The 10,775-nt window shown below is 44.3% G+C and overlaps 1 protein-coding gene and 1 long non-coding RNA gene across 4 annotated transcripts; one reads left to right on the forward strand and one right to left on the reverse strand.

The window, feature by feature from the left end:
* The first annotated feature begins 4 nt into the window (after positions 1 to 4).
* Positions 5 to 9,440, forward strand: add3b (adducin 3 (gamma) b). Of its 2 annotated transcripts, none has more exons than XM_049735423.2 (15): positions 5 to 212; positions 1,093 to 1,319; positions 2,199 to 2,343; positions 3,792 to 3,943; positions 4,340 to 4,420; positions 4,620 to 4,769; positions 4,930 to 5,073; positions 5,388 to 5,486; positions 5,561 to 5,734; positions 6,172 to 6,438; positions 7,240 to 7,356; positions 7,476 to 7,565; positions 7,633 to 7,756; positions 8,163 to 8,258; positions 8,362 to 9,440. In XM_049735423.2, exons 2-15 carry the CDS (start codon positions 1,131 to 1,133, stop codon positions 8,586 to 8,588), a joined length of 2,055 nt encoding a protein of 684 aa, XP_049591380.1. In that variant the 5' UTR covers positions 5 to 212; positions 1,093 to 1,130; the 3' UTR covers positions 8,589 to 9,440. The 2 variants fall into 2 exon arrangements, with proteins under 2 accessions (XP_049591380.1, XP_049591381.1); XM_049735424.2 differs by having other exon boundaries at positions 5,567 to 5,734.
* On the reverse strand, positions 1,441 to 8,462 carry LOC125978249 (uncharacterized). 2 transcript variants are annotated; one of them, XR_007484970.1, is made up of 4 exons: positions 8,324 to 8,462; positions 6,457 to 6,545; positions 3,767 to 4,036; positions 1,441 to 2,387 (listed from the first exon to the last, which is right to left on the reverse strand). It is a non-coding gene; the product is annotated as an uncharacterized lncRNA (long non-coding RNA). The 2 variants fall into 2 exon arrangements; XR_007484969.2 differs by lacking the exon at positions 8,324 to 8,462 and having other exon boundaries at positions 6,457 to 7,241.
* Positions 9,441 to 10,775: the final 1,335 nt, after the last annotated feature.

Raw genomic sequence — 10,775 nt, forward strand, 5'->3', positions numbered from 1 at the left:
CCCCTCCGCTCCTCCCTACTCCCCTCCCCTCCTCTCGGTCTCTCCGCTACGCACGGCCGCCGCTCGCTTCCTTCTGGATCAAGTAGTGCGCGCAATGTATCCACAACAGGACTAAAATCCACTTGGCTTACTTTTATACATCTTTTTGGAGCGTCTTCTTTTTTTGGGGGGTAGGGGAAGAATTTGACTCCGCGCCACCCGGAGAACTCGAGGTAACTTTTTGGGAAAGTGGCGGTGGGTTAGCTTTTTTCTTTTTTTTTTTTTTACGATGACTTCACAGTGATTCTACTCATAAATATTAACCAATTGAGTTTTATTCGGACACAAAACGTCGTGAAGCTACACAGAATTTGATTTGGCTTGAGGAACTATTTAATGTGTCGTGGTTGTGATGTGCGTATTAATGTGTCCTTCCACCCCCAGGTCCAGGTAGCCCCAAAGGTGCTAACTGCTATTCAAACTAACTCCTTTTAAAAAAAGAAAAAAAAAAAGACCACCTTTTGTTTACTGTTAACGACCCTTGGCTTAAGAATGCTGAGAGCTTTTTCTCCCACTCTATTTGTGTAGAGGGGGGAAAAAAGTGATGGAGTGTTGAGAAATCCATGGGAAAGGAGAATTATCACTTCCATTTTGGTTCTGCTCTAACTTTTAGCAAGCAAAACATGTTTTGAATGAGAATGAAAATATGCATAAATTAATCGATACCTTTTGCCATCTAGCGGAACAGTTTTTCTGCCTGTCACTATATGTCGCCGGCATAGATAGTTGCACAAAAATAGAAGGTGAGGGAGTTGTTAGCACATCCATCTCAGTTCTGAGGTCGAGGGTTTGAATCCAGGCTTCCTGTGTGAAATTTGCATGCGACCCATATCTGGATTGGTTAGTCATAGATACGTAATTAATCATTTTCTAACAAATTATGTGAAACCGGATTATTTCCTGCAGCACACCCGATGTTCTCTCACTGCACACTAATGTGGTTGTGAAATATTGGTTTAAATCCCAGTCATTACATGAGTCACCATTGCGCCTGTTGCCTTGACAGCCTGAATGTAAGAAAGGTGCTGGTTTTTTTTTTTGTACCATCGTTAGATTCAAGAGGAAGCGTAGGCGGCGGGCTCTGCTGGAGGATGAGCCTAGTGGAGGTGAGGCAGTTGGCGGGCTCGCTGACCCTGTCCCTGTCCAGCAATGACTCCAAGGAACGCTGCTGCGAGAGCGACCCGGACAGCCTCCGCGGCCGGGCCATGTCTCCGGACTTGAGGCAGGACTTCAACATGATGGAGCAGAGGAAGAGGGTCACCCACATCCTGCAGAGTCCAGTATGTAGGAAAAGCCTGCTAGACCATCTGGATTTTATTTGAGGTTAATCAGATGGTGGCAGACGCGTGTTTGAATCTGAATGGTTAATTATGAACACACACACACACGCTTCTGCTATAATATGCAACTACATTTTAATTGTAATTTGGAGAGCGCCACCATGTTATACTAACGAGAGTGTCTATGAGTTCAAAATATTACACACTCCTTCAGTATGTTGCAGTGCAAGAGTCATTCAAAACTAAGCATTAACATCCGCGTATTAACATAATTTTAGATTTGGCTCTATTAGATTAGGTGTGTTACCCAAAAGTCGATTGGTCATATTTGGCAGGGAAGACTATTTCCTCCAGGCTGCTGTTCAATTTTAAAAAGTTGGCAGATTTTTTATTTTTTTTCCAGAGTGCCCGAGTGGTCAGTCAATGTACAATAAAAAGCTAAAATGCATCATAAGAATCAATTCAACTCTGTTAAATGTTCTATTGGGTTCTGTGATAGAAAAAGAAGCCAAGCAGCTCAGTTCAAGGAGGCACAATGAGCACGCCAGCCGAGTGTATAGAAATAAGTCCAGCCCACACTCCTCTGCAATTGCATAACGGCCCCCAACAAGTGGAACTTATCACATCACCATGGTTACGGCGCTCGAATGAAGCAGAATGCTGGCACTGGGCTGACTAACATAGTGCGGCTCGGAAGGTCGCGGCACCCCTGGAAAGCGAGAAAGTCCAAGTCGGGCTTAAATAACAGCACCGTCAGCCCCGAGGCGCTCGCACAAAGACGTTTCCTAGATTTGTGGCTTGTAATAAGAAGCGCGTAAAAATGAGCCGCAGGGATTAAAGAGTTCCATCACGGTGTAATAACTCCTATTTGGTTTGCAGGTGTTCAAAGATGAGTTGGAAGGCCTGATTCAGGACCAGATGACCAAAGGCAACAACCCCACAGGTCTCCTGGCCCTGAGGCAGATAGCTGACCTGCTCATGGCCGGCACGGTGGGAGGGGCCGGGCCTTTGACGTCACCCATCAGTGAGTGCTCTCGTACGAGCCGGATGAATCTTCTTCTTGTCGGCCTGAAACAGCAGAAAAGTTGTGGAGGGCATTGTCAACGCCAGCAACCCGCATGACCGCTCGAGCGAGTGAATCGCAGCCGATTGGAATGCTAATTATATTAGCTTAACTTCTGGAGCTGGCAATTGCAGGCCGCCGTTTTTATTGACTTATTCTGGAAGAAGTTCGAACGTCAGCATCTTTACAAACTAGTCATGGTGTCAATAATGCATCCATTCTTGGACTTGATTTTGTCTTAAAGCAGTGGTCTCTAAACTTGGTATCGGGCCACACAGCTATATATTAGATTTTTTTTTTAATACAGTAAAACTAAACATACAGCAAAACAATTACACACATTGAGTATTCAAATACAATAAATAATTCATTTCCATTACAATTTGCATTAGTAAAATTTGCCACTTCTACTTTTCACATCCTCGTATCCACATGTGTGCACCACACTGCCCCTAGAGGCCAAATACTATATTGACGCCATTAGTCAGAGCAAAAGAAATATCAAGGCCCGGCAAGCTTCCCCTTCTAACAGATTGCAAGAAAATCACTCGCAGAAATAACCATTACTAGTCTACCGCGTTTAATTTTATTTTCAATTCATTAGCCAAGTCCCTCAATAATCATGATGAACACAGACGGTTATCATGATTGAATTTCCAAGTATATCAATAGTTTTCTTTTAAATTTATTAACATGATCCCAAGAGTGGCTAACATCCATCTGCTGCAACAAGCAGTTGAGATGTGTTTTACTTGACTTGCACTCAAAGGCCCCGAAGACGACTCATCCTTTTAATGTTCCTCGAGAGAGCAACTCTATTTTACACTGTTTTTAATACACACACATAGCCAGCACTCCATACAAAAACACACACATGCACCGTTCAAATCCAAAGGCAGGAACTCAGAGATGAGGTTGGAGCAACAATTTGAAGTTCAAATACACTTCAGTCAAACTGCCATCCATATTGTTTTCTGGAAACTTTTTTTTTTTTTAAATGGAGATATCTTTGTTTTCCTAGTGAGTGATTCCCTCAACTCTGCCACCCCCCCTTTTTTTTTTTGCCTGCAGGCCTCCTGTCTTAGGTTCCAGCTGGGATCACCTTGTTTATCTTCAAATTAAACGCCTTAATGTTCGCACAATGGCTGTGAAGTCAAACCGAGCTTTGCCCTTTTTAAAAAGCCGCTTAGGCTGTAAGAGATGGCATCGTTAAATGTCCTTATACGGCCGCACTGTCCCAAATATCCTCGCTGGGAATTTTCAGAAAGTCTTTTTTAAGGTTCAGATGCTCCCCGAGGGAGGCTTTAACTTTATCAGCGGTGAAGGCGAAGCCTGTAAACATCCTTGTTATGTCTGAAAGTGTAGTTAAATGCAAACTCCTTACAGGATGATGTGTTGTCCCGTCGCAGGCTTGGGAACGGTGTCCCCCATCAACGACTTGTACGCCGCCGAGGCGCCATCCTTCGCCAAAGGCGAGAAGCCGAGCCGCTGCAAGCTTGCCGGCCTCTACAGGCTGGTTGACCTTTTTAGCTGGGCTCGTTGCACCGGCGCCTACATCACCGTGAGTGTTGACAACCCGTGCACGTCTTTCCGTCTTCGTGAGCTCCGCCCCGGAGGCTCAAAGGGAGATGCGGCATTTTGTGTGTGAGCTTCCCTAAAGAAAAATCCGGGGGACACAGAGATGATGTGTAGTATTGTAGTACATGACTAATGCGCTTTTTTTAAAAATCATATTCATCATTCACAAAAGATCCTGTCTCATGAGTATGCAAAAAAAAAAAAAATATAGCAACATTACCCAAATAACATTTCTGAGCTCATACAAAAAAAAAAAAAAAAAACACCACCCTCCCTAAGAAATAATGAACGCTTGCTGAATTTCAAACGCTTTGCCGCATAATTATAACCCGAATAAGGTCAGTGTTTTTAATTGAAGCCGTGTTTCTTTTCATCTCAGGTGCGTGTCAACAAAGAGCAGGATCATGTTCTGATCAGTCCAAGAGGTCTGTCCTTTGCTGAGGTCACGGCAGCAACGTTGGTGAGTGAATCTCATTTCTATTTAGGGCTTTGACTAAATCATTGAATATTTTATACTCGATTGCCATACTGGTGAGCTCTCGCCGGACATTTCATTAGGTACAGGTGAAGTAACAGGTAATTCAATTTGGACTAGAACTGCATTATAAATTCCGCCTTCATAATATTAATAAAGGAAATTGTGTTCATTTTGGTTTCAGGTGAAAGTGAACATGATCGGCGACGTAGTGGACCAGGGCTCGACCGACTTGGGCATCGACCACTTTGGATTCGCTCCCCACGCCGCCATCTACGCCATGCGCCCCGACTTGAAATGCATCATCCACGTCCACACGCCCGCTACGGCCGCCGTGAGCTAAGCTGCCGTTTTAAAAGGCTCACCGCGATTCTCTTGAATGCGCTTTTTTGCCGTTAACTTGAAAGCCAGGCTGTAAAATTCACATCGTGCGGGCCGGCGTTTTTATACGCCACGGCACAAACGTGTCTCTGTCTTTTTATTTTTGTCAACAGGTGTCCTCCATGAAGTGTGGAATACTGCCCATTTCCCAGGAGGCCTTGCTCCTTGGAGACGTGAGCTGCTTCGGTTACCATGGCAGCCTGGCTAATAAAGAGGAGAAGGTGGAGTTTCAGAAAGCTCTGGGCCCGACTGCCAAGGTACTGTCAAGTTGAGAGAGTCCATTAGTGAAAGGGGCTTTTTCACAGCGACTTTACCTCTCCACTCACACCGAGTCCACCTGCACCAGTTAATGAGATCTATTTCTAACAGCTCCAGCCACAATTCCACCTCTTGGCTACATGAGTTTTCATTCAGTCCTAATGCAAAATGGAAATACTGAAGGTGTTAGGAAGTGAAGAAAATGATTTCAGATATTTCTCATAATAGTACAAAAAGTACCTACATAACACACCCTGATGTCTATTTTGAAGTACTGCATTTGTGTTGAAAGAATCCCTCTTGTATTTTCCAGGTGATGATCCTAAGGAACCACGGGCTGCTTGCTTTGGGAGAAACCATAGAAGAAGCTTTCCACTACATGTACCACTCGCAGCAAGCGTGTGAAATCCAGGTACATCCAGTGACATTGTCACGGTACAGTGAAGGACAGGAGTTGTCTTATGTATTCATCCGGTTTGCGTTTAGGTGCAGGCATTGGCTTGCTCGGGCAGCGCGGACAACCTGCTGCTCCTGGACAAGGAGAAGTTCAAACCTCTCACGCAGGGAGCGGCCGCCGCCGGGGTGCCCGTCAGCAACGACTTCAAGTGGAAAGTGGGAGAGGCCGAGTTCGAGTCTCTGATGAGGATGCTGGACAACCTTGTGAGTGACGCTTTCACCGGGGGGGCTATATTTAATCCCGTCTAATACTAGCTACCATCGTGCTGCTGATGGACAGCCGAGGCGGTTGAGCGGGTTGCAACCGAGCCAGACGTCCGCCCACCCTGGTGGATGACAAGGCTAACAGCGGGTGGAAGCAGCTGTGCAACCTCACAGTCACTTAATGGACTGGATTTAGCGAGGCCCGTTTCAGCAGGGTGACACTCTTGCGTCAAAAACGTAGATATCTCCTGATCTCATTCAAGCTACATATTGGGAATATTTTCACTCCCGCACGTTTACACTAGATTTGTCTGCAAAAGTACTTTTCTATGTTACTGTACTGTAATATTTAAACGGCAGTGTGACTTGGGTGGCCAAGCTTTCCGTTTATTTGCGAAAGGCCTTCGAGGGAAGGTTTAACTTCCTTTTCTCGACAGGGATATAGAACAGGCCACTCGTACCGAAACCCCATCGTCCGCGAAAAGCCCCGATCCAAGAACGACGTGGAAATCCCCGCCACGGTGTCGGCGATTATGTCGGACGAGGACGGCGAAGCGGCGGGCTTGAGTAGCCCCTTTAAGTTTATGGCGCAGAAGCAGCAGCGGGAGCGGACGCGCTGGCTCACCTCGCCCAACAGTTACTTGAGGGTCAACGTGCCCGAACGCTCGCCCAGCGGAGACGTCAGCCCCAGAACCAAAACCATGGTACGTTGATTTACTGACCTTTTCATGAGGAGCACAGTGAAGCAGTGGGTAGCAGGTCTGCCTCACAGGCAAAGTGGTTCTGGGTTCAAGTCTTGGCTCAGACCTCCCTGTGTGGAGATTGCATATTGAAGACAAATTACTCATAAATAATGGAAGTACATTTTATTTATTAATATACTTCACATATACGATCAGATACTGCATTTCACCTTCACTTTTTAATCTCATGTGCATTCGGGAGATTTAAGTAAACAGCAAGTCAGCAGACTGCACTGACATAACAAAATGACTTCAACGCGGAGGCGCTAGAGAATTGCAATTGTCAAGATGCGAGAGAAAACAAAGGCAGGTGAATCAGACAAAGGTGTGAATGTTGTGTGGAATTGGCTGCCAACCAGTACATTGTCTTCACTGCCCCTCACCCTAAAGTCTGCAGAATTGATTTCAGCTCCCAGAAACTCAACATGGGAGGCATGATAATAATCCAAAGGCTGAGGTATTTTTAGATTAGACTGCCATCTTGTGGATAACTGGAAAATTGCTTCCTGTACACACTGAACAGTTTGACAGAAAACTTCAGCTAAACAAGCTGTCAAAGCGACACACGTGTGGAATATTTAGGATTTTCAATGAACCTAAACATGCGTGTTTTGGATGTGGCAGGAAACTGGAGAAGCTCTCAAGGCCACACAGAAGGCCTTGAGTTTCAAACTCAGAATTTTCCAGTTCTGAGCCAGACGTGAACCACAACATATCTACGTTACAAAAAATAAACATTAAAATCATTTGCTTGTTTCTTAGTGGATGAAGTCATCAGAACCAGGCAAAAGCATGGGCACCCCAATTAAGATTGAAGACCCCAACCAGTTTGTGCCCCTCAACACTGACCCAACAGAAGTGTTGCACAAGAGGAACCGGGTCAGTCTCTGTTATTCTTTATTATCCTTTATTCCATTTATACTGGTCAAATTAACATTCCAATTCTTTTCAATTGGGAAATTTGATTTGACATACAATAAATCCTACTTTTAATTCAGATAAAAGAGCAGCACAGAGGCGACCTGATGACGTCAGGTCCCAAGTCCCATTTACTGGCGGGCATTGTTGTGGACACCATCCCGGGACCGGTGAGTGCACATTTCTTTTTTTGTTGCCGCTTTGTGACGGATCGATCAATGACCAATCCTCGTGCAGGCTTTCATCATGGAGGACGAGGAGCACACTCGCTCCCTTCCACCTAACCCTTTCAACCATCTGACAGAGGAGGTACTGGAGGAGTACAAGACCCTGGTGCAGCGAAAGCAACTAGGCCAAGACGGTATTGAGAAAAGCCCGCATAAAAATGTCCTCCTGCTGTGTTTTTCCACTTCAAAGTCCGAGCGCACACGAGGAAGGCCTCGATGCCGAGGTTTATATGCGCTTCAATCCATTTACAACAAAAGTGCCCAAACTTTCTTCTCAAGTTTCAAGAACATCATTTGTTATAGGGGGGGAAAAAAAAGACCTTCACGATAGGTCATTTTTAATCTGGATTTAAAAGCATTTAAACTCGAGGTCAACTTCACTTCTGTTCCATTTTTTGAGCAGCATAACAGCTAAATGCTGATGCACCGTGTTTGCTTTGAACTTTGGGCTCCAATAATTGACCTGAGTGTGACCCTTGACCCTTTGTAATCATAAGCGATCTGAATGGAATTAATACGCGGTTGACGTGCTGTTTCCAGAAGATGAAGACGCAACGGATGCAGACGAGATGACCACGTTTGACGGCTCCACAATCTCACTCTCACTTTCTCCTATCATGACACCATCCAAGTTCGGTAGGCACTCAAAGGCGTTTTCCGGTGTGTCAATGTATGAGAACTGAAGATTCATTGAATTTTACCTTTTTTTTTTTCTGACTGCGTTGCACCCCGCCAACAGACACGATACCCAACGGGAAGGACCATTTGTCCGATCCGGAAGAGGACCTGACCCTGGAGGTTTCCAAGCTGAGCGTGAGCGCTTCGGAATCTCTGGAAATCTCCATGAGCGCCAAAGACGAGACCCCGGAATGTCAGAGCAAGAAGAAGAAGAAGAACAAGTTCCGCACGCCTTCCTTCCTGAAGAAAAGCAAGAAGAAGGAGAAAACTCAGGTGTCGGCACATTAATGACAAACAAAACTCGGTCATGCGAATGAGGGATGGAAACCAGCCGAGATTTGAGTGCTTCTTTTTGTTTTGATGAATTGGAATTGGAGAGAAACTTGCAAAGCTCTGAAGATTTTCCCTTTTGCACAAATCCCTCGTATGAATGTATGGAAACGAGCACAGCCGTCGTAATAGTGGCCGCTAATGCATCACAGTCAATGGACGAAAAAACAAGTACGATTTGTATCTTAAGACCTTCTTGATTATAATTTCGTGTTGCTTTGCAGCGGGGGTGGGGTGGGGAACCTTCAATCCAAAAAATATTCCCCGTTCATTCGGGTAAAACTAATAATTTCAAGTTCTAGGAAAAAGGTTCCCCAGCCGCCACTTGCTATTCTCGCCATTACATAATTGTGTACTTTTGTGAAATGAAGTTTGTCAACGTTTACCCACTAACACTTGTTCTAAAAAAAAAAAAAAACATGCTGTGAGAAATTTTATGGAAGTAATAATTGTCATATATGCTGCTTATTTTTTTGTTCTGACGAAGGTTAACAAAGCAATGAGGCTTTTCTTGTTGTTTGCAGTTTACAATGTGAATGTGCCGACCCAAAGGGAGCGAGGTGTTTTGTAAATACATTTTTGTTACACTAAAACTATGAAAAGGTTCCAAATGTGACAGTACAATCTTAATACAATATGTCGTTTTAACAATTTGTATTCTTTTTGTTTTTATATTCACATGTTCTGAGCAGGCACTGTTGTTTCTTTGTGTGCGTATATTTTGACAAGATCATACCACTTTTTGAAATGTATTTGTTGGTGGTAAAGATACAAACCACATCCAATATGAAATAAAGCTTTCTACAACTACTTTAAAGTTTATTTCAGTCATCTTTTTTTTTTTTTCAAGTATAAAGCCGCTCTGAAACAAGTGCTGAGTTATAACTGGCCGTGTGAACCCGCTGCCTTGATAGGAAAGCCTCGTTGTCATGGTAATTCAACTAAGAGGGGTCTGCAGAGACAAAGAAGGGATTTGGTGTCTCCAACAGGTGTTCCATTTGGGGGAGGTGAGGGTCTTCATACCCCCCCCCCCCCTTCATGTCGATGCACAAAATGACATAAGAGAAGAGGCGACATGACGCAATTCAAAGGCAGAATGTTTGCTTTATGATCGCCAGTTTCTGAGATGCTTGATTTTGTGGTTTAAAAAAAAGTTGGGGACACTTGGAGAAGACAAAAACTGTGATGGGAGCAGGTGACACATGTCTGGACATTCGGGGGGGAAGGGGACGGGGGAGGAGAGTAAACGCTGTCGTGACCTCGGGACAAAGTGCAGCCATTGTTTCCCGACGGCAAGATAACGTCTGGTGAGCAGCAGTAGATGCATCAAGACTACTGTTTTATAGGGTGGATATAAAAAGTCTACACACCCCTGCCCCATAGCATGGTTTTGGTTCTATTAAAAGAGAGACCAAGACCTGACCTATTACCTATTCAATTCAATAGAAAAAAAAATCAAGAGTGGAATAAAGATATAAAAGATAGAAGATATAAAATAGAGATAAGGTGGTAGCATAAGTGTGCACACCCTCTGTTCATACCTGTTAACTGATCAAAATGAAATTCAAAACTCATACAGCAGAGCGCAAATTTGATTTTCCCTTGAGGGATTCTAATCAGTATAATAAATAAATTAGATGACCTGGCCCGTCGGCCCAATTTAAAAACCAAATGTGGTCTTGGAGCACAAATATCCGCCTAACCCTATCACTGACATAATGGAGGTTAACTGCAGGTGTAATCTGCAAACTTGCACTTGCTGCCCGGCTGTAAGATTACGCTGATGCGGAAAACGAGCACTAGCATCAATAAACATTCATCAGGGCTAGGCATAAGTTTGAGTCACATGTGAGTTATACCGTGACACGACTCTTCATGTTTGCATTTCAGTCCACTAGTTTACAGCTAATGCTAAGCTACCATTTTATTTCTAAAGTATAATATCTTAAGTGCTATCTTCCCTCATCAAGACAGGAGACTGAAACGGATTTCCGTTCATTTCAATGTGGCGAGTTTTCTGAAGTCTGACAAGCAACCAAAGTCACCCCCCCCACACACACACACACTCTTTGACTTTGCCTCGTGTGTGACAGTCAAGCCACTGTTGTAATCCTCCACTATTTCAGATTACTCCACTTGGGGTCA

The sequence above is a fragment of the Syngnathus scovelli genome, chromosome 12, assembly GCF_024217435.2.
Source record: "Syngnathus scovelli strain Florida chromosome 12, RoL_Ssco_1.2, whole genome shotgun sequence".
Lineage (NCBI taxonomy): Eukaryota > Metazoa > Chordata > Actinopteri > Syngnathiformes > Syngnathidae > Syngnathus > Syngnathus scovelli.

Excerpts from the sequence above, each read along its gene's own strand:
- add3b (XM_049735423.2), top strand. The coding sequence starts at position 1,131 with ATGAGCCTAGTGGAGGTGAGGCAGTTGGCGGGCTCGCTGACCCTGTCC. Across the intron at positions 3,944-4,339 it reads GCACCGGCGCCTACATCACC|GTGCGTGTCAACAAAGAGCA; the intron begins GTGAGTGTTGAC and ends TTTTCATCTCAG. Across the intron at positions 6,439-7,239 it reads GCCCCAGAACCAAAACCATG|TGGATGAAGTCATCAGAACC; the intron begins GTACGTTGATTT and ends CTTGTTTCTTAG.